We start from the raw sequence: 22,999 nt of genomic DNA, 5'->3' as shown, positions 1-22,999 counted from the left end.
ATTTGTTAGCTTGTTTTTGGGCATCGTATAAGCCTTGTAGAAAAGCACACTCAGCATGCGAGGTTTGGGCAAATTGTAATCCAGCGCTAAGTCCCGGCACCTAGGGTTTGCCTAGGCGACTCGGGAGGCGACTGTGGTGTCGCCCAGTTCTCTCCGTACTCCAACGTCCCTACCGATCTCTTCCGTCTTTGTCTTTCTCGGATCTTAATCTCTCCTCACGAAGAGGAAATTGGGATTAAGATCTTCCACGTTCTATTCCCCAAGAGTCCACCTTCCTCTCTGTTGATCAGAGCCTAGCCCTAACATGCTAGCCCTAGTTTTCTCTCTCGTCGAGTTTCTCTCTTCAAGTTTTTTCTCTCTGTTTCCCAATGGAGAGCGTTGAAGGTTTGTTGGGGAAACTGCGTTTGACGGAGGAGGAGCGGGGAGGAGTGAAGATTGGTGGCGGCGGAACCCGCCGATCTCGTGGAGCGGATCCACAGGCGGTGGGCAAAGTCGTGGCGGAGAAGTTAGTCTCTCCTGAGACCCTAGAGAAGACGTTGGGTCGCGTTTGGTGTCCAATTAAAGGAGTTCTTTGCAAGGATCTGGGAGAGAATCACTTTCTGTTCACCTTCCTGCAAGCTTCGGGAAAACGAAGAGCCCTGGAGGATGGTCCGTGGATGATCTCCAAGGATCTGGTAGTCATGGCGGAGTTTGATGAATCGAAGATGTTGGATGAGATGGAGTTCCATCTCATTCCCATATGGGTCAGGGTTTCAAACCTCCCTTTTGGTATGATGGACAAGGAGACTGGAAAAACTTTAGGGGAGAAGATTGGGTTTTTCAAAGAAGTAGATGTAGGGGAGGATGGGACTGCAGTTGGGAGGGTTCTGCGGATCAAGGTGTTGATCGATATCCGTAAACCACTGATGCGTGGTATCACTGTGAAGGTAGGGGATCCAGAAAAGGAGAAATGGTGCTCCTTTGCCTATGAGTTCCTCCCGGACTTTTGTTATACTTGTGGTCTGATCGGACATATTGATAAACACTGTTCGCTTCCACGTGAGAGTGGTGAAGCCCAACAATTCTCAAGGAGTCTGCGTTTCATACCAGAGAGGAAGAGAGGAGAAGGGACAGGGGAGAGAAGATCTTTTGGTCCAAAGCCCCGAGGCTCGTGGTTTGGTGGAAGTTCTGGAAGTAGAGGCTCTTATGATTCCCGGGGTGACCGATGAGGTTCATCGTAGTTTGGTAGCGATGCTTTGAATTGGAGGAAGAGTGGAGAGGAGAAAAGCACAGAGACGGGAGAGGAGGTAACGAGCCCAGAAAAAAACTTGAAGGTTGTCGAGAAGGAGGATGGAAAGGTTTTGGGGGCAAAAAAACCTTTGCTACCGCAGCTAGAAGCTCCTAGTTCAGCTGTGGACAAAGGGAGTATGAATGTAGAGAAGGGGAGTGAGGAGGACTTGAAGAAGGACAGGAGAAGAGGCATTTTCAAATGTTTAGAGAAGAGTAGGGCTATAAAAGGGGACAGTGGAGAAAAGAAGCAACCTGAGAAGAAGAGGAAGATGGATATCGATAGGGAGGAGCAGGGGGATGGGGTGAAGAAAGTGAAGGCAACTGGGGGGGCTGAGGAAAACCACAACACTGTTAGAAAAATGGCGGGGCCGGCGGACCGGTCCGGCGAGACCCAATGAAGATCGTTGCTTGGAACTGCGGGGTCTGGGGAACCGCCCGGCAGTTCGGGGTCTTCTGGATTGTCAGAAGACAGTGGGGGCAGATATTCTTTTCTTGTGAGAAACAAAATTAGACAAGCAAAGAATGGAACGTTTTAGGTGGATGTTGGGTTTAAGCAACATGGTGGTAAAAGATTGCGTTGGAAAAGGTGGGGGTCTTGCTGTGTTTTGGCTGAGGGGGATTGATGTGGTGTTGAGGAATTTCTCTGACAACCACATTGATGTTGATGTCTGTGAGGATGATGGATACAAGTGGAGGTTTACGGGAATTTATGGCTTTCCACAAACTGAGGATAGGCATAAAACCTGGACTCTGTTGAGAGATCTGCATTCTCAAGAAGATGTGCCTTGGCTATGTGCGGGTGATTTCAATGAGATCCTGTACCAGCATGAGAAGGAGGGAGGGTTGCTGCGACCGCAAGCACAGATGGATCGTTTTAGGGAGGCCATGGTGGATTGTGAGCTCCAGGACTTGGGTTTTGAGGGTGATGTATATACTTGGAGGAATAATAATCGGAGGGCGCAGGGGTATGTTAGAGAGCGCCTTGATCGGGCGTTGGCGAACATGGAATGGCGGGCACACTTCGCTACTGTCCATGTGTTGAATGGTGATCCGAGGCACTCTGATCATCGCCCAATCATCATTTCAACAGAATGAAAGGAGGTCAGAAGTGGTGGGGGAAGAAAGGCCTTTTTCTTTGAAGCGGCCTGGTTGGAAGAGGAGAAATGTGAGGAGGTTGTAAGGGAGGGTTGGGAGCTAGGTGTGGCTGAAGGGCTCACAAGGGTCAACCAGCTGGTGGGTAGGGTGGCTGGAAACCTTTCTGGTTGGAGTTCAAATGTGCTAGGGGTGTGGGAAAAAGGAGGGAAAAATTAAAAAAGGAGCTGGAGGGTTGTAAGAGAAGGTCCCTTTCGGACGAGGTGGTGACAAGAGAAGCGGTGCTTAGATTCCAATTAGATAAAGTGGAGGAACAAATTGATATCTATTGGAAGCAGAGGTCGCATACAAGGTGGTTAGAGAAGGGGGATAGGAATACAAAAATTTTTTCATGCCGCTTGCTCTGATCGGAGGAGAAGAAATAGAATAGGACCTTTACAAAATGGTGAAGGGGGTTTGGTGGAAGATGAAGTAGAGAAGAAGGATTTTATTACTAACTTTTCATGCAGCTTTTCACATCCAATGTGAATGGTGACGTCCAGCAGCTCCTACAAGTTGTTCAACCTCAGGTAACACCGGCGATGAATGAGCAGCTTATGGAGGATTTCACAGACGAAGAAATAAAGGAAGCTTTGGACAACATTGGTGATCTAAAAGCATCGGGCCCTGATGGTATGGCGACTATCTTTTATAAGAAGTTCTGGGGGATTGTGGGGAGGAGGATCACAGATGAGGTGCTGGAGTTTCTGCATGGTGGAGCTATGCTACACCACTGGAATGAAACCATTATCTCCCTCATTCCAAAGGTGAAGCAGCCAGACAAGGTGACTGATCTACGCCCAATCAGTCTTTGTAATGTTCTATATAAGATCATATCTAAGGTTCTAGCAAACTGTCCAAAAAGATCCTACCAGAAATTATTTTGGAAAATCAAAGTGCCTTTGTCCCGGGTCGTCTCATCAGTGACAACATCCTGATAGCTTATGAGCTTACCCATTCCCCGAGAAAAAAGAAGAAGGGTGCTGAGGGATGGGCGGCTATCAAGCATATGAGCAAGGCTTACGACCGGGTGGAATGGTCTTTTCTGCAAGCAATGATGATAAAGATGGGTTTTTGTCATGAATGGACTCAGTTGATCATGAACTGTGTAATGTCAGTTTCTTACCGAGTCAAGGTTAATGGAGACATCGGTAAAAGTTTTGTGCCTAGTAGGGGCTTGCGACAGGGGGATCCACTTTCCCCCTACCTCTTCTTACTGTGTGTAGAAGGCTTTAGTGCTTTGCTATCCGAGGCAGAAAGTGCAGGGCGAATCAAGGGGATGCAAGTCTGCCAACGAGCCCCAAGCATATCCCATCTTTTGTTTGCTGATGATTCCCTACTGCTTGTTAGGGCAAATCGGGAGAATGTAGAAGAAGTTCAGAGGATCCTGACCTTATATGAGCAAGTATCAGGGCAAACGATAAACAAAACAAAATCTGCGGTTTTATTCAGTGCAAATACAAGGGATGCTGACCGGGTGAAAGCCCTAGTTTGGTTTTGGATAATTGATAAAACCCTAGTACTAACCTCTATGCTAAGTGTGTGTAGACTTAATGAGGTTGGTACATGCCAAGTGATGGAGCAAGTGATGATCATGGTGATGATGGTGATGACCACAAGGTGATCAAGTGCTCAACTTGGAAAAGAAGAAAGAGAAAAACAAAACCCTATGGAGATCAAGGCAAAGGTATTTCTTAGGGTTTTGGTTTTGGTGATCAAGACACCATAGAGGGTGTGATCACATTTAGGATAGATAGCCATACTATAAAGAGGGGAATTCTTTGGCTAAGCGGTTATCAAGTGCCACTAGATGTCATTGTTCATGTGCATGCATTTAGAACCTAGTGAGCTAACTTAACTCCTTCAAAGAAATTGTTTGTGAAAATGCTAACACACGTGTACTTGTTGGTACACACGTTGTGGTGTTGGCACACTTTGAGAAGGAGGTGGAGTTTCAAGGGTAGAGAGAGGATGGGTTCCTCTCTCCCTCCCACCGAGCTTGCTCGGCGGGATTCGACGCTTTTCGAGAAAATGAAGTGCATATTTTCTATTGCGTCGGTGGGAAATTTGGAAAAGTCGCGGGAGTGTTTCTCGCTGAGAAAACACTCACCGGACGCTGGCTTCTGGAGCACCGGACGCTGCGTCTAAGCGTCTGGTGCAGAAAGTGCCTGGCCCAGCTAGGGTAAGGCACCGGACGACAGGCACCGGATGCAGGCCTGTGCCTCCGGTGGTTAGCGTCCGGTGTGCGGGCGTTTTGCGACCCTCTCTGCGCATGGGTCCGGTGAGCACCAGACGCTATCGGTGCTTAGCGTCCGGTGACCCGCAGGTTTGCGGAACTCTCTGCTCATGAGTCCGGCAGCGTCCGGTGCACTGCAGGTGACCGTTAGACTCTGACACGAGAAGTTCAAAAGGTGACACGTGGCTGACGTTGGAGCACCGGACGCAAGGGCTGAGCGTCCGGTGCCCCTTTAAGAGCGTCCGGTGACCCCGAGTTTTGCCCAGTGAAAGAGCCAATGGCTCTATTTGTTTGAGGGGTCTATAAATAGTTGTTGGCCGGCTTAGGACTGATTCTCTTGGCATTATAGCATACATAACATTCTTGTGAGCCTAAGCAAACTCCTCCCACTCATCTCCTTCATAGATTAAACATCTTTGTGAGATTGGGAGTGATTCCAAGTGCATTTGCTTGAGTGATTGCATCTAGTGGCACTTGGGGATCGTTCTAGCTGCGGTTTTCTTGTTACTCTTGGTGGTTGCCGCCACCTAGACGGCTTGGAGCAGCGGAGGAGCTTTGGCACGAGTTGGTGATTGTTCGTGGCCATCTTCCGGTGATAGTGAGGGGTCTTGTACCTTCCCCGGCGGAGAGCCGAAAGGTAACTCTAGTGGATTGCTCGTGTCATTGAGTTACCTCACTTGTGCGTAGGTTCTTGTGGTGTCCTAGTGAGGACGAGGTTCGTGCTACACCTCTTAGCTACTGAACCACCAAGTGTTGGTCGACACAACGGGAACGTAGCGTACCGGCAAGCACGTGAACCTCGGGAGAAAAATCGGTGTCTCAATTGTGTTTGATTGGCATTCTCTCGGTGCTTGATTGTTTATATTGGTGATTGGTTCATCCCCTACACGGCGGTATAAATATCTCATCCTATCCTTTACTTACCGCAAACTAGTGTAATTAGTTTAGTTGCTTACTTTGCCTTGTGTAGCTTAGTTCTCTAGTGTAACTTGTAGAGACTTAGTTCTTGTGTGCATAGTGATCATAGCAACTAGAATTGTTGGGTAGGTGGCTTGCAAACACCCCTTTAGAGCTAGAGCAAAAAGCTTCGTTTTGTTATTTACAAACTTCTTGCTCTAGTGGGTTTGTAGAATTTTTAAATAGGCTATTCACCCCCCCTCTAGCCATATTAGGACCTTTCACCAGGTTGCTCTGAAGAATATACTGCAAATTACAAATGAGACGATGAATGATCGATACCTGGGCCTACCAGTACATGTTGGCTCGTCCAGGAGTGGAACTTTCAGTTACCTGAAGGATCGAGTCTGGCAAAGAATTCTTGGCTGGAAGGAGAAGATGCTCTCAAAGGCAGGGAAGGAAATCCTGATCAAAGCAGTGGCACAAGCTATCCCAACGTTTGCCATGGGTTGTTTCGATCTGACAAAAGGCTTGTGTGATAAGATTAGTTCAATGATTGCTAAATTTTGGTGGAGTCAACAGGATAAAGATAATAAGATGCACTGGTTAAGCTGGGAGAAACTGACACGAGCCAAGGAGGATGGAGGGCTGGGTTTCAGAGATATTCATGCTTTCAACATTGCAATGTTGGCAAAGCAAGCATGGAGATTACTAACAAATCCTGAGTCGCTTTGCGCAAGGGTGCTAGCTGCGAGGTACTACCCAGATGGTGATATATTGAAAGCAAAACCCAAAAGTGATATGTCCTATACATGGCGCAACATCCTTGCTGGTCTACAATTGCTGAAAAAAGGTATCATTTGGCGGGTGGGGGCGGGTACGACCATTCGGATTTGGGAGGATGGATGACTACCTAGAGACGAGTCCCGCAGACCTTTCACTCCAAAAGGATCAAACTTATTAACACGGGTTAACGAGCTAATAGACCCGATCAATGGCTCTTGGGATGAAGCTCTAGTCCGTGATATCTTTTGGGAGGAAGATGCAGATTGTATCCTGTGTATACCAATACATGAAGGAATGGATGACCTGATCGCCTGGCACTTCAACAAGAATGGGCAGTTTTCTGTCAGGTCTGCATATAAGGTGTCCATGTAAGATAAAAAGAGCAACACAAGGAATAGAGGATGGGGAGACTCGTCTTCAGGGACTGCCAGTCAGGTTGCTGACCCCCTCTGGAAAAGAATGTGGAACTTAAGCTGTCCAAAGAAGATGATCCATTTCCTGTGGCGATTGGGGCACAACATGTTAGCACTTCGTGTTAATCTGAGAAGGAGAGGAATGAAAATTGAGACAAAGTGCGTCATGTGTGAACGATTTGATGAGGATGGTGCACATTTCTTTTTCAAGTGTAAAGGAGTCCGCCAGATATGGGCCATACTACAGCTTGAACAAATAAGGGAGACATTAGCAGAAATGTTGTCGATAAGAGAAGTGGTGGAGGCGATTGTGAAGATGAAACCAGATATACAACGAAGAGTGATAACCCTGCTCTATCTATGGTGGTCGGAAAGGTGTGGAGTAAGAGAGGGTGAGCAAGCAAGAAGTAGTGAACGGTTGGCACAGGTGATCTTTTCTTATGCAGCAGAATGGTCAAACATCAAGCAGATGGGGGATGTTGGTAATCAGCAAAACAATCCTAAAAGCTGGGCACCACCTCCAGAAAGCTGTATGAAGATCAACTGCGATGGAGCTTTTTTCTCAAACACACGATCCGAAGGATGGGGTTTCTTGATCAGGGAATGGGATGGCGGTGTTATCAGTTCAGGCTATGGAAGATTGGAAAATGTAAATGAAGCTGTCCATACTGAGTTAGTGGCCTGTTTACAAGCTCTACAGCGAGCGGCTGATTTGGGCATTCAGAGAATCATTTTTGAGACTGATGCATACATGATTGTGCAAGCTGCCAGATCAGTGGACTATGATCGATGCTCGGCAGGTGGGCTGCTATGGGAATTTAAAGATTTGCTCAGAAGTAATTTCCTAATGTATAGTGTCAATTATATCCCGCGTTTGTGTAACAAGGCCGCTGATGGTCTAGCAGCCCTTGGGGCAAGTCTGAGTCAGGGTGCTACCCCAATCTGAGATTTGCATTCCAAATTGTATCCGTGTAATGGTTGCCAACGATTTGGCGACTTTCTATGAGTAATGGAGAACACTTCCATGTTTCAAAAAAAAAGCATGCGAGGTTCGGTTTTCTGAATCTCTGCATCTGCCCAACAAACGGTTTCGTCCACAATCGTTTCACTCGTCAAAAATCTTGCAATCGATATCGATCATCTAGGGATTACATCACATCAAATCACATGTATGGATTGCTCGCGATCGGAAAGACAACAGGCCAGCATCCGTCCAGGCTGGGCATTTAGATTGCAGATACATACCGCTGCCTGATTCTGAATGCAACAGGGCGTCAGCACCCGTCCACTTCGCAGGCTCGCACACAACCAAGTCAACGGACCTGCTGCAGGTGAAGGTGATGGATAAAATCCTCGCATAAAAAGCTACCACACCAAAGAGTTGAGATCATGCAGCACCCCACAAACGGAGCGTAAATTCTGGGCACGTGACGAGATGGCATAAACAAAGACGAATCACATGTGTTATTTACCTACACAAAAAGTCTCCTACAGGTTCTTTGCAGAGAGTGAGATGAACCAGCACATAATGCCAATGCCATATATCTAGTCTTTTTCAGGCACAGTTCAGGAGCTACGTTTATCAGAGGCTATGTTGTGCGATCGTGTAAAAAGGCAGGGTGATCTGTATGGTCATATATATGAACATGATCTGTCATTCTAGCGCGCTTAGTCTCGCAAAGTATTGACAGTTCAAGACGATCAGGGCATCTCAAGTTCTGAGAATAGTCATTGTCCAAGTTGTCTGAGGCTTGAGAACACCCGTCGTTCTTGGTGCCCTTGCCCAATTCTCACGATGGTGGCCTCCAAGATCCGGATGCCTCTGGCCTTTTTCACAACATGCTTCCTGACAATTAGACAAGCAACATGTTACATGCACCAAAAGAAGGATCGATGCTATATAGTTGAAGAAGAGCAGGTTGAAAATGATTCTTTGAGTAGAAGAAAGGATTTTTTTTTGGCAGAACCTTTTTTAATGATTTTATTGTTCCAAACATTGGTGATTCATCTAGTAAGGCAGAATACTTATGTTCGGTATTTGAAATGAAAGTTTGTATTTTGGAGATAAAATTTCATTATCTCATGAACTTAAATGAAACCAATCAATTAAACAAATGCTTGCTAGGTGAGGTGTTGAGGAGACTTTTCTGTCGGTATGTCCTACCAGGATATGTAGTGGACGGTTCTCTTCTTCCTGATATGAATGACAGAGCCCCTATCCTTGGTTCCAAAAACAAACACACAGAGAAAAAACTTGCTTCAGCTTCAGTTCAACACAAGTAGGAGTAACAAAGAAGATAATGTTAATTTTACAATTATTTTCCTCAGGTAATCAAATGCAACTGGGCGCATTCAAAGCAGGATTAGGTACCTTCGCTGTGCTGTGGCCTGTGGGCCTCATGACTGTGGCACCCAGCTTTTGAGCTCTGTCACTAATTGCTAGAACCACCGTCCCCCCTTCGTCTTTGCATTTACGTTTTTAAGCTCCATCACTAATTCCTCCCGTTGGTGCTCTACTTCCGCATACTGCAAGCTCATGTTCAGTAACCTGCCCTGCATGTCTTGTAGTTCTGATTCCAGTTGTGCTATTTTGTCATCATTATTCCCCTCACCATTCCTGCTCCCAGATTGCCGCTCTGCAGTGGGACTGTACAGAGTAAAAGTAACAATATGATCCGCTAGGAGTTAGGCTGCAGCCAGGTCATGAATACTTCTGAAGATTTTTGAATATTTGGATCGCTAACACTGATTGACAGCCTCATAGAAAAAAAAATATTTGTCCAGACTCTACAACAGTATTTCCTCTTTTGCAAGTACAGTGTAACACCGACTGTTTCAGGACACTAATGTTTAACATGACTGCCAAGATGGAGTTTTATTAACATATTATTGGAACTTGATCAATCGTTGGATATGCATACATATAATATTATTAAATCTTAGGGGCGAGTGTAAATTATATTTCTTGCACAAAGTTGGGGAAGGGATAAGGTTTGCGCTGAATTGCATTACCTCTTCACCTGTGTCCTATACATGCTATTTTCCTCGAGAGCTTCGGCAAGTCTGCTTTCCAATGACTGGATCTTTGCTTGCAGGTCTGGTTCCTCATTAACTGGAGAACAACCTCCGTTGTCAGTAGCTAGATCATTTTTCCCCTAAAAAAAGTAAGGAAATAGCTGAGAGAAAGTAACCAAGTTGTTTTTCACTTTTCACATTTAAATCTAATTATTTAGCATAACAAAAGTTTCATATGTTTCACCATGCACGCACACAAAAGTTCTTTATTGAGAGAAGTGCCTGAAAGCATACTGAATAAGAAATTTAAGTTACTCACCTGTTTTATGCTGCTTAGCTTTGCTTGCATGGATGTTTTACTTTGTTTGTCTCCATTGATTGTATTTGAAGTATCCTGCGTATGTGAGATTTTGTCTGTTAACATGGCCTTTTGCACCTTTAGTTCATCACATTCTTCAGACATCAACTGAAGCAGCTCTTCTAGTCTTCCCTTTTCAAACTTAGCCTCATCAAGGGAACTTTGCACTTTCAAAAGTTCATCTTGGACACCTGCTATTTTCTGAACTTGAATCTTTAATCCAGAATTTTCTTCCATTATTTGCTGTTTCTTATAATCACTAGATTTATATTTCAGTTCTAACTCATTCGAAGTTATTCTTAAATTTTCTTCATTGGATTTAGCAGCTTCCATCAGCCTTCTCATATCCTCGGCATCTGCTTTTAGCATTTCTTCGTTTTGTTTTAACACATTGAGTGAATCAGTGAGGGATTTAATCTTGCTTTTAGACTCCTTGCGTACATCTTCCAACTGAGACTCGTAATGTCTCAACTGCTCATTAACATCATGAAGATTAGCCTGAAGTTTTGCCTTGTCTGCTCGAAGGATGGAGGCCTCACGAATAGTATCCAACATGGAACTTTCTTGCTCCTCGTGTGTTGAAGATAGTTGTGCAGTAAGGCTCATGACCTCCCTCTCAAGATTCTCTACCTCAATAGTCTTTTCTTTATCAATCTTGTTTAAAAGGTAATGTGCATGATTTATCTTTTCTTCATGCTCCTTGTGCTCATTAAGTATATTGTCCAGTTCCAAGAGAAAAGATTGCTCTTTTGAAGATATATCTTTCTGAATCGAAGAAAGTTTTACCTCTAGGAAGTCCACAGTTCTGCAAAAATCCGTGGTCTTTCTTTTCGAGTGCTCCAATTCCTGCTCTAGCTGTGTAACACAACTGTGCAATTCCAACTTTTCCTTCTTTAGATCATCCGTCAATGCTTGAAGAGAATTGCAATCTTCAATGAGATTATCAACTTTAGCCTGCAGTTTAGCATTCAATCTTCTTAGAGCCTCTGAATCCTCCTGTACTTCTGAAAATCTTTTCTGAAATTCTAGTTGTTTCTTCTTCACTTCCACCTTTTGAGCTTCCAACTCTGATTGCTGCAATTGTACTTTGTCCTTGAGATCTATGATCATTGTTCTAGAATCATCCATTTGCACTATACATGACTCGTACTCACTTGTCAGATTAGTCAGCTCAACCTCCATTCCAGAAATGGACTCCAATAATTCTAATTTTTCATCTTCCAGCCTTGATATATACATCTCTAGTTCCACTTTGCAGATTTCAAGGTCATGTATCTTCTGTCCAAGTACATTATCTATAAAGGTTTCCATTTCTAGTTTAGAATGCTGCAAGCCTTCAATCTCTTTTTCTTTGAGCTGAATTGTACCCTTCAATAGATTCAATTCAGATTCAGTGTCTCCTAGTTCTTCACTTCTTAACTGGTAGCCTCTTGCAATATTTATTTCCTCTCTCTCCAACTCTGTAGCACGGAAGCTACTTAAGTTCTCTGTGAGCTCAGATAATTCAAGAGTTCTCTCTTTTAGCTCCTCTTGGCTTTTTTTGAGCTTCTCTTCTAGTTCTCTAGACTCTGATTGAAAATTCAACATCCTCAGCTCAAGGTCAGCACATTTTCTTTCTAGGTATTTTCCTCTAGATTTTGAAGTCCCAGAAAGATCTGTCGCATTTAACATTTCCTGAATATCAGAAATGCAAGAATCCTGTCCTTCGACCCCACTAACTTCTTTCAACTTTTGTATAAGCCCCAGATTTTCCTCTGCTAATTCGGAACAATCATTCTCAAGATCTTGCATTTGAACCTTCAAAAAATCATTCTCCTTTTCCAGTTCAAGATATATAGCATCAGAACCAGCACCACCTGCATTTTCTATGCTGAGTACACGATCCAATTTCTCCCTCAATGCTGCGATTTCATCTTCTTTTAGTGACATCTTCCTTTCCCACTCCGCATCTTCTTGAATCGACAATTCATTCATGGGTACCTCATGATCAATCACATTACTCATTTGAGTGAAATTGGAGATTTCTGTTCTTTGTGCTTCTATTGTTTCTTCCAGTTCTTGAAGAATAGAAACAAGCTCTATATTTGCATCTTGACTCTTCTTCAGTTGTGTTGTTAAGTTTTCATTTGATTCTCTCAGAAATTGCACCTCATCTTTTAGTTCAAGCTGGATGTCTATTGCATCACCAGACTTGGGAATTCCAGTAACAGTTTGCTGTGCATTAGCCACCTCCAAAGACAACTTCAACTCTTCAATTTCTTGTCTCAATGACTCTTGTTCGGCTTGTGAAGCAGAAAGTACCAGCAATATCTCAGTCTGTTTCTTGGATTTTTCATCACATTCCTTCTGTAATGTCTCTAGATCATTTCTCAATTTTTGAGAATGGATCTCCCACATTTGTGCCTCGCTAAGAAGTTCTTCAATTGTTGCTTCAGCAGCGTCAAGGAGATCTTTGGATGAACCAGATGCCCCTGATGACAATTGAGCAAAACCACTTAAGGATGACTCATCGATACTCTCCTGCAGCATGTTTTGACCTGGAGTTTGAGAACTGAAAGATGAATCATTAGATCTATAAATCAGATCACCATGACCCACACTGATATGTCAATAAAAGAACTAGCAGTATCTTGCCTCTCTATGTACAATCCCTCATCAGAATCATTCCATGGAGATGGTGAAAAGCTTGTATCCTGAAATACATTTCACAATCTATATTTGCGCACAGTAATCTTAATACTCCCTCCAGTTCAAAATACTTGTTTTAGCCTCTTTTACAATCTTCAAAATGCCTGTTCTACAAGACTACAACTAGGTAACTTCAACATATTTTTCCAGCCATAAGCCCATAACCTTCCTTAATTGTAAGGCCTAACTTATTTCTTCATGTACGCACGGGAAGACTAACTGAGGGTAGTATTGTCATTTTATCTACCTTCTTTTTTTTTAATCGAACACGCAGGAGAGCTGCACATCTTTTATATTAGAGAGAAAAAGAAGGGGAAAGAAACCCCATACAAGACAACCTAATTCCCTCTACTTTATCTACCTTCTTCTCGTCCCCATCTCTAAAACAAGTATTGTGAACCGTAGGGAGTAATTAATAACAAACAAAGAAGAGTTTTGAGCAATCGTACCCTAATCCCAACTTCATCTTGATGAAAACCACCTAAATGATTTGTTGATGAGAAATTAACATTTCTGGTGATCAAGTTATTAGAACCATCTGATTTGTTGTCCATGTCATCATTGCTTGGACTATGGTCAACAAAACATGGAGATGGTCCATTCCATAGTTCCATACCAGTGTATAGGAAAAAAGGTAACAAAAAAAACTTCTATGAGAAGCCAAGAAAAAAGGGTCGTACTGAGGTGATCACCTAAGACCTAAGATATAACCAAAGCAACAATAGGAATGATCAAGTACCTTGATTTAGACTTTGTGCCAAGACATTGAACCTTAAGCTGCACATAACAAACATTAGAAATTAGTTTAAGTAAATATATGTTAAAATAAATGTATTTCTTCTGCTGAGAGATTCTGAAACTAGACAAACCGAGGTGGTTCCCCTCTAGAAAACCACTTAAACCCAACTCACCCCAATGAGCGAAATGTTGTGACCTCTCGTACAAAAACTGCTCAGCAACCACTTGAAACATCAAAATGCATAGTATTTTGTATTTTTGTTCATTACATGGAAACACAAACTTTGTGTAAACTGTAAGATGCATGAACATCTCAGAATCCAAAAGCTTTAGTATCTTCATTTATTGGACAGAGAAGCATACAATTTGTGATCTTTTCACAAAGACAAAAAAAAATTAGACTAAAAGTTGATTTGTGAGCTCTTTGCAAGATATAACTGGTCAAACCAAATGGAATACGGAGTTACAGACTATATCTTAGATGCACTAAAGTGTGTGCACTCCTAGTAAGACTATGTTGCATGCGAGGAGTAGCAAACCATAAGCTAAAGTATATTATTAATTAAGCACAAGCACTCCTGCAATACAAAGTGAAGGCAATAGCCTAACCGAATCACTGCCAGTGAGTATATAACATCTTGCTAATTTTTTAGAATTTTGATGCCAGATCACAAGAATAGGAAACTACCTCAGACAATAGCAAAGTAGCACAATTTATGCAGGTCAAGAGAACATCAAATTACTTTGACTTATGCGGCAATAGTTTAGTTTGAAGCATAACAACATAGACTAAAAGAATGGTGAACACAGTGAATCATATGAAAATACCAAACTTTTGGAAATTCTGTAGGGGGGGATAGCACACCTATTGAAACCAACCTGTAAAACTGTTCCAGAATTGCATTTCTTCAATGGCAATGAGATTGCAGTTGAGTCTTCTGAACTCAGATAGTTAGTCATGTTTAGAAAAACTTCCCCAAGAATAGCACCTTTTGTCGATCCCTGTAACAGGTAATGTTTTACAAGTAACACTACAATATAGCACATAGGCAAAAATCCCATAAACAAGTAATAAACAAACATGTGTATAGCAACAACACTATACCATGGAAACAGCAATCCTACATTGACAGTCCTCATATTCTTTTGACGCTTCATCTCGAGAAAACCATATTGATTCCAGGATCGAGTCAGGCCATTGACAGATTCCATTTAGAGCGGCAGCTTTACTGGACCTGGCAATTGTTTTGCCTGTGTCCACTGAGATTATAGAAAGTAACAGCCTGTCAGATACTACTGGCACCTGTTCAGAAACAATAAATTAGAAGATAACATTAACAAACTTATCTCACTGGTAACTAGTGAACAAGTGTCAATCAAACTCTAAACCCAAGTACTTTAGGACATCACACAACATTACCACTGAATTCACAAGCATAACTGGTGTTTCTATTTCATCATCATGGAACAAATGAGCACATGTATTGTTTCCTCTGTATGTTTTATGATGCATGCCACCATGCCTATTCTGAGTAAAATGAGTACCACTGCCGAGCAATAAATGTCAGAGACCCTTAAACAATCAAAGTTGCAATCAATCTGGACCCTAGTCACTGCTTAAAGTTGCATGCTCATTATAATCAGTAATAGCATAGAAGCACACTCCTCCCCAAATAATGAGACACCTACAGATGCCTCCACTATGGTCTGCACACTCCAAAAGAAAGCATAATTATCTCGAGGTAGCGAAAAAATGGTCATTAAATAATCTCTTGATTTATAATCTGTCGTTCTAGATTTTGATGGCTAGCATTGTCATCACTTTACTAAATCTAGCAGCGAAATGACAACGCCAAGGAGGAAACTCTGTTCTATTACAGGAAATGGCATTGTTCATGCTGCCAAGCAATGCATCTTAAGATTAAATTCAGTCATTTAGTGGGTTATCCATCGATTGTCTGATCCATCACGCGAGGACAAATCCCCGCATCTCGTGGCAGTAACCCATCATCAACGACATTTTTTTGGGTATATAAACCCAGAATTCAAACCGCTCAATGTCGAGTTGCGATTCTTGCCCCCGTAATAATGAGAGAAACAAACAAAAGTCTCCGGGTCACCTGGACGGCGCGGAGGCCGGAGAACCTGAACTCCACTCGCTGCCGGCGGCGGTTCAGCCTCGACATCCAGCCCTCACCTCGTCACCGCTTGGGCGTGCGTGCGTGCTCGCGCCCGAATGGCCGCAATCAATCTGGGCCCCAGTCACTGCACCCTCCTCCGCGCCATGGCGCTATACCTGCATGGATCATTGCGACATGCATGCGGGGGAAGGATTGGGGGAACCAAGCCGAGGATTGTCGGAGTGGTGAAGCGGTCGCCCTTTTTTTAGACAAGTTTTACGGGCTTGGAATGTGCGCACAAAAAATGTTCTGGCATATAAAATAAATAAATAAATAAAATATAAAAACCGAGAGAAATATCGCTTTTTTTTAGGGAGAGAGAAATATCACTTTTTTAGGGGAAGAGAAAATTATCACTTTTTATGTAAACCAATTGATTGGGCCCAACTCTAGTTTACGTGGACCTAAAGCTGCACTTGTGACGAAAAAAAGGACGAGTTGATTGTCTGTTGATTCTTCAATGGTCCTACACCTCCGCCTACAAATGGGCCGGTTCAACCCACTTCAGAACATAAAACCGCTCCTGCTTTGAGCCAACGGATCAAACCAGTTCAACTCTAAAATAATCAGGGATGATAGGTTCGTGACTCGTCCAACCCTAATCGCACCTAGGGTCGAACCGCGCGGCCCTTGTCCTGAGCTCCCCGCTGCTAAACTCGTGGCATGGCTTCTCCCTCCCTACAGTGGCGCAGCAACCTCACGATGTGGCTCCTCCCTCCTTGTCTCTATCGCCATTGAGTCCCCGCTCCACCGCCACTCCTGTCGTCGCCATCGAGTCCCCTCTGTAGGTACGCTCATCTAGCAGACGATGACAACCTCTGCACTCACTCCACTCGTCCTCCTCTTGCCATCCACGGGTTAGGTGACGCTAGCGCGAGGGCTCCTGGGTCGACGTTGGACTCTCCTGGTGTTTTCGGCGCAAAGCTCGAGGGGCGACTGTAGTTTTCTTCAGCAGTGCATCAAGTAGTTAAGCTCATGACCTTACCATTCTCATTTGCCATGTACCAATTTCTAGTCTTATTTCTTCCATATGTCATGTCTCTCTGTGCCTTACATTCCTGATGGTTCATCCTCTGAATCCAAATGGAGAAACATCTAGTAGTTAGCAAATTAAATGACTAATTTGGTTATACCTTGTTTCAATCAATGTAGCAGTCAGTGAATTCCTTCTCTAAAGATGCAATTATATGATTTTAGTAGTATTGATGATCCAATTTCAGCCATTTGTCAAAAGAACATTAAGGACCCAATTGCAAGTGCAGTCCAACATAAGGATCAATTAAACTAAAACCAACCATATTATTTAGATGTAATTGTAAATTCTTTTTTTATCTATATCTGTAATTAGCTTAGTGAATCTTTGCATTATTTTGTGAAAAAACAGAAACACATATTTGAATTCAACATATAAGAATGCCAACACGCCAACAAGTACTTGAGTGGCTCTCATTGCTAAGCTCTTTCCCGACTGCAACAACAACAACAACATTCCGGTATAGGTTCATTTTCTTTTAAGCCATGGCATTTCCTTTTGGCCACATGTTATTAGTGTCATTATGAACATGAGGTAACCCACTTGTTTATATGCACTAATGTTACTATAATGTTGGTCCATTTATCTTGGTTTTGCTGAATAGGGTAGGCCACATGTTGTAATATAAAATGAATTAGCTATTCATGTACACTAGTATGGCAAGGCATAAGAACCTCTTAGGTTTGAGCCATGCATACATATATTGTACAACAAGGCATAAGTCAGGACTTCTTATCTAACTTAACTCTAGTTAACCATAGAGGTAATGACTCTTTCTTCTATTTGTAGTTCCTGAAACATAACAACAGAAGGTAAACCTCTTTTTTGTGATATATAGGTTTAACACATTTTTAATTAGTCCTTCAATCTCAAACTCTGCAATTTAGTATATAGATTCTACATAGTTCTCTACTGCAGCAGTCGATGACTTCATTTACTGTGCAAACACACGAAAGTATTTTGCAACCTAATCTTTAACCCTACTACAACATAAAAATCCTCAATAAATTATAGAATCAAAAGAGAGTGCTAGGAAGATTCAAATTGTTCACGAGATATGGAAGTGTCGGTACTTTGTATTAGTTCTTGTTAGAGCATGGATTTCTTAATGAGTTCATACCATTTTTTATTGATGATAACATTGTTCCTAGTTCATTGAAACTATTGTTTCATGTTTAATAGCACAAAAATATTTAATATTCACTTAGGAAATTGTCATAAAGAGAAAATTATTTTTATTTTAGAAAATTATTATTATCGCTTATTGGTTTGTGAAATTAGTATATATTTTTTGAAAATGGCTTCTAGCTTCAATAGAAAAATATTTAACCTTAATAAAATATAAAAAGTTCCATTTACTTATTTACAATATATTATATATTTACTAGCCACTGATAGTGTCCACGAAGAGAATAGATATGATTTTTCTGTAATAGACATATGAAATCAACAAGAATAATAAAAAATTAAATGGGAGAGAAAAAAATTAAAAAAAACACACAAATTCCCGTGCGTTTTTTTTTTCCGCCGTCTGCTTCCCCTTCCGCCCGCTTCCCTCCTTCCCTACTGTCTCTCTCTCGCTCCCCTCTCGCTCCCAGACGACTGTTGGGCCGCCGCCGCCGCCGCCCTAGGCCAGGTGCTGAGGCTTTCCTTGGTCTCTTCGCCGGCGACGAGCACCCACCAGGTACTTCCATCCCTTCCCTTCCCTTCCCTTCCCTTATGCTGTGCGAAGCTGAGCACCGAAACCCTAACCTAAAGCTATTTAGCTATTTGACAATCCTCCTAACTTCGAAGTTTTTGCAAAAATTATTGGGTGTACATGTGTACACCCATGTCCCTTTACTGGATCCGCCCTGTATACCCATGTCCTTTACTGTGTCCGCCCCTGTTTGCAGTTATGTTCCAGCTACAAGCCTGATGAATCTCTGGCCTATATCTGTACGTAGAAGTAGGAAATGCAGTTTGAGTGTGGGATGTTGCAGCTTATTTGAACCATCATGATTAGATACTAACCCATGACCAACGCGAGCTGGGAAGCAAGGGGCAGTTGCTAAAGTCCTCATGTCGGTGTTAGTAGTAGCAGCAGAGGCAAGAAAAAACTTTAGCAGTGGCCATTCAAAACATGAGTAGTATTTTTTCTCCCAAGTGCTACCTTGCTGTACTTAGCCCATATATCTAGTCCTATCCTACTAAATTAAGTGTGCTGGGAAAAAAATTACAGTCATAGATTCATGGTGTATTATTTTCTCTAGGCAATTCTACATATGCAAATCCTTTTATATTAGCTTATTGTACTCTATCTAAGTGCCAAAAAAATTCTGTTGAAAACTTCCCCATAAGAGGCCTCTGCAGCCTTAGTGCTTGTGGTGCTTACATGGATATGAAAGGGCTCTATGCGATAGTAGTTTATTACAATGAAACTGTGTGATAAAGGGTCATGTCACTGTGGTTCATGCTATCATATTTACCAAGTTCTGCTCACTCGATATGTGTGCTATTATTTTGAATTAACCAGCAATGGCTTCATCTTTGACGCATGGGTGAAAGATTACAATGAAGCATCCAGGCTTGTCTATGACTTCCAGAGTTGGCACCATCATCACAAATAAAACCATGTATTATAAAAATTGACTATATAAGCATTTCGACCACATAGTATAAGTATGCAGTTTTATGGTGCTCAATTCATGATGTGCACAACTAATTCTTTTAGATTCAAAATGTGGCAGAAAGCAGACCCTGGTGAAAAAAACTCTGGTTCTAAAGCTGCCCAATTATATGCAGTTAGTTAAGCCCTATATGTGCATACATCATTACTTAAACAGTAAATAGAAAGTATGGTAGACACTAGTTAAGAGACTATTGCTTTACGATTCCCTGTGTCGACCAATTACAACTTTCAAATCTGCATGACCTGTGAACCTGTAATAACCTACATAACCAAATCTGTATGGAACTACATCTAAATTACTGCACCACATCTTATTTGTTGGCATGTTGTGAATTGTGATACTCTATTATCATTGGAGGCTATTTTCTCACATTCAGGAAAGCACAGTAATGTCAAAGCATTAATTTGTTTCATGGGAAGTACAAGTATGGGTCCCAACTGATTACATCCTGGCTGCTAAATTTTTGTCTGGAAAGATCCAGCTGGTTCAAAAAGTGAGTGATGGCATAAAAAAAATCTAGTCAAGCAACATTTAGAAATTTTGATACTTGAAAATTTCATGGGCTATATGGAGGTTAGCCATCAGGGACCGAGCCCAAGGGCTGCTCTGAAGTCCAAACCTACTCCCTAAGTCCCAAAACATGGCATAGCCAGGGCACTGTGCTTGCATCCCTCCATCCTCCACCCACTGGATCCTCGACCTTCCGCTATTCTGTCCGTTGTTGTCACTTCAACACTGTTCATCCATCGTTCTTGTGCAGTCTGAGTGGTGATCAAATCTGAAGATTTCTTTCTCCCTTTATGGATTGGTTTATTCCTTTTCCGATTTTTCTGGTCAGTATTCCTAGATTGCTTGGATTTATTATCCTAGGAGTTTGTTCTGTTCTTAGGGCTCCTCTCATTGCCGTGAAATCAAATCCGAAGATTTCTTGTCATTTTAGTTAGTTATGATTCATTTATTATGTGCTAACCTCCCTTTCCAATCAATCCATCCATAGTTCAATTAAGTCATTCTTCTCCATCGCCCCAAGATCGAAATTAGTCCTTGGTACCCAATTAAGGTGGGACTGTAGGTAGTTTTACTTTTCTTTTTTAAAAAAAATAAATAAAAATCAACGACCCTTTAGTTCTTTACATCTCTTTGTTTGGTACATCTACTGCTGCCATGATTTATTTGATGTGGCAATTATTTTTTATGCAGCCAAGCTGGTTTTCTAGGAGAGTAAGACCATTGCTTCATGCTTGATCCATTATAAATTAGGATGGCATCTCCTCCATCACAAAAACATGTAATTGTCTGAAAGTAACTCATTTGGTAGTTACATTTGTATCAGGCTTTGATGATTGCTTTACAAGGATGATATGGCCTCCCGTCCAAAGCTGTCTGGTATTCAGAAGCAGGTTTTGGCGCTGTACAGGGGATTTCTTCGGACAGCACGCCTTAAGGCCCCTGAAGAGCGCCGCAGGATCGAGTCTGTTGTCTCAGCAGAGTTCCATGAGAACGCAAGGAGTGTCGACCGTAGGAACTTTGTACACATAGAGTACTTGTTGAGGAGAGGGAAGAAGCAGCTTGAGCAGCTCAAGAATCCTGATATTACTGGACTTGCTACGCTTGAAGTAAAGAAATGACTAATGAGGTACATGGTTTCCAGAAACACTTACACATTTGACTTGCATGGTCTTCGATGCATATCTTTGACCACTAATTTCTAGAATATAATTCTTAAAAACCTTCAAATTTAAGACATTTTTTTCTTATATCTGCGCATATAACTACTTGTTACCAAACTGAACAATTTAACAGTTGCTGATGTTTGTGGTTTTTAAGTTTGACCAAATCTTGTCATAAACAACAAGTTTTTGTGTGTGTAAATTTTCCAGTGCTGTACATGCTTAAGAAGTCTTTAAATATGAGAAGTACCATCTAGTTCTTTATGAATGATCAAACAGCAGTTAACTATGACCTGGAATCATGGTTCGTTTAGAAAATGCTAAGATGGGATTAGTTGTAAGGATAACACCCATGTTACTTTTTTTTTTTTCAATTGCGATGACCCTTCGTTTGTAACAGCTGTCTCGTGCTTTTCTTTTAGTCTATGGTTAAATGCATGAATGTGCCTTCTACTACCGTGCAAACATCAAAAGTACCTTAATATGATAGCTGTGTATTCTGATTATTATCTCAGCATCTTTTCTTCTTCTTGGACAGCAATTTCTTCTTCTTCTTGGACTGTTTTTACAGCAACAGTTGTCGAAATTACAGGTCCATTCATTGCCAGAACAAAGAATCATCATGATACCAGTGTTTTCGATGTGAAGATTTGGGACCTGCCATTGATGGTGCCCAAAGAAAATAAATATGACCACAGATTTGATATCCAGGGATTTTCTGGGGTTTTCTAATTAGCCTATGGGAATCTCAAGTTCAATCTTGTAACACCTAATCCAAAGAAAATAAATATTATTTTACTACCTTCTGGTGTAAGCAGAGGTTAACGTTAAAAAAATATCGTGATTGGTCTGACCCTGTTTGTGCGATATGAAGCATGTGATTCGGCTCAACTTTGACTTCTCCAACTTTATCAAGTTTTTAGGAAAAAAAAATGCGTTAACATCTACAAATCCAAATAAATAAACTATCAAGACATATTTTTAATGAAGAATTTAATAAAAAGTAATTTGATATTGTAGACGCTGATGCATTTTCCTATAAATTTAGTTCAAGTTAGAGAAGTTTGACTTGGGACAAAGAGAGTGACTGAGGCCCCATTTGGATCTCAAGAGATTTTTTTTAAAAAATGTGATAAAAAGCCAGAATATCATAATTGCAGATAGTCTGAGACGATGCCAGCGTCAAGAGGGTAGCCTGAAATGGATTTCCTTTTTTTTTGGCAAATATGAAATGGATTTCCTTGATAAGCACGGATCATCATTGATAGTGAGCCAGTGTAGAATTCGTGTTTTCCTCTCGAAGAATTGCAATGAAACTTGTACCGATAGTCATGGTAGAACATAGGTTCATATTTCCCATAGATGGAACTATGGAAGGACATCACTGTACAAATAGTGGCGGATCTACAAATCTAGAAACGATGCAAGGGGGGCTAAATAGTAAGAGAAGGCTAGAAATCCTACAGCACATAAGTGTTGGATAGGGCTGAACACATAATATGGTAGCCAGGCTTCCATAAGCCTATTCCGTACGAATTGAGTGGCTTGCTAGAAACACCCGATTTGGGCGTTCTCGCGGAGCCTGGCTTGGCCAGGGGCGAGTGATAGTTCTCGTCACCTTCGGTTGGCGAGCCTCCTCCTCCTCCACCCCACTGGCCGGCGAGCCCTCCTCCTCCACCCCACCGGCCGGCAAGCCCTTCTCCTCACCCATCGCACCCAGCGCCACGTCGCGTCGACGCTCGCGGAGCTGCTCCCCGCGGCAGACGCCGGTGCCGGTGCCGGCGACGCGGCGGCGGCGGAGGCGGGTGAGGAGTTCCTCTCCGCCGCGTGGATCCGCCACCTACCCGTGACCAGATCCGCCACGTGCAACGCGGCCCGTGATGGCGTCGACTAGGTTCGCTGCTGGGAGCGCC

The 22,999-nt window shown here is 42.4% G+C and overlaps 2 protein-coding genes across 8 annotated transcripts; one reads left to right on the top strand and one right to left on the bottom strand.

Annotated features, from left to right (window-relative positions):
* LOC8058773 (myosin-11) lies at nucleotides 8,150-15,924 on the bottom strand. Of its 4 annotated transcripts, none has more exons than XM_021451799.1 (11): nucleotides 15,652-15,924; nucleotides 14,637-14,834; nucleotides 14,411-14,533; nucleotides 13,533-13,570; nucleotides 13,243-13,363; nucleotides 12,740-12,798; nucleotides 10,067-12,656; nucleotides 9,745-9,887; nucleotides 9,104-9,379; nucleotides 8,897-8,952; nucleotides 8,150-8,578 (listed from the first exon to the last, which is right to left on the bottom strand). In XM_021451799.1, the coding sequence occupies exons 1-9, from the start codon at nucleotides 15,715-15,717 to the stop codon at nucleotides 9,172-9,174; spliced, it is 3,546 nt and encodes a 1,181-aa protein (XP_021307474.1). In that variant the 5' UTR covers nucleotides 15,718-15,924; the 3' UTR covers nucleotides 8,150-8,578; nucleotides 8,897-8,952; nucleotides 9,104-9,171. The 4 variants fall into 4 exon arrangements, with proteins under 4 accessions (XP_021307474.1, XP_021307473.1, XP_021307475.1 ...); XM_021451798.1 differs by having other exon boundaries at nucleotides 8,897-8,947; XM_021451800.1 differs by lacking the exon at nucleotides 15,652-15,924 and having other exon boundaries at nucleotides 8,897-8,947; nucleotides 14,657-14,767.
* On the top strand, nucleotides 18,270-21,951 carry LOC8058772 (succinate dehydrogenase assembly factor 1, mitochondrial). Of its 4 annotated transcripts, none has more exons than XM_021455102.1 (4): nucleotides 18,270-18,428; nucleotides 20,617-20,637; nucleotides 20,750-21,052; nucleotides 21,625-21,951. In XM_021455102.1, the coding sequence occupies exon 3, from the start codon at nucleotides 20,778-20,780 to the stop codon at nucleotides 21,042-21,044; it is 267 nt and encodes an 88-aa protein (XP_021310777.1). In that variant the 5' UTR covers nucleotides 18,270-18,428; nucleotides 20,617-20,637; nucleotides 20,750-20,777; the 3' UTR covers nucleotides 21,045-21,052; nucleotides 21,625-21,951. The 4 variants fall into 4 exon arrangements, 3 of the variants coding, with proteins under 3 accessions (XP_021310777.1, XP_021310770.1, XP_002467545.1); XR_002450662.1 differs by having other exon boundaries at nucleotides 18,271-18,428; nucleotides 21,679-21,951; XM_021455095.1 differs by lacking the exon at nucleotides 20,617-20,637 and having other exon boundaries at nucleotides 18,272-18,428; nucleotides 21,679-21,951.

The sequence above is a fragment of the Sorghum bicolor genome, chromosome 1 (genome assembly GCF_000003195.3).
Source record: "Sorghum bicolor cultivar BTx623 chromosome 1, Sorghum_bicolor_NCBIv3, whole genome shotgun sequence".
NCBI classification, from domain to species: domain Eukaryota; kingdom Viridiplantae; phylum Streptophyta; class Magnoliopsida; order Poales; family Poaceae; genus Sorghum; species Sorghum bicolor.
This window is presented reverse-complemented; position numbering and strand designations above follow the sequence as displayed.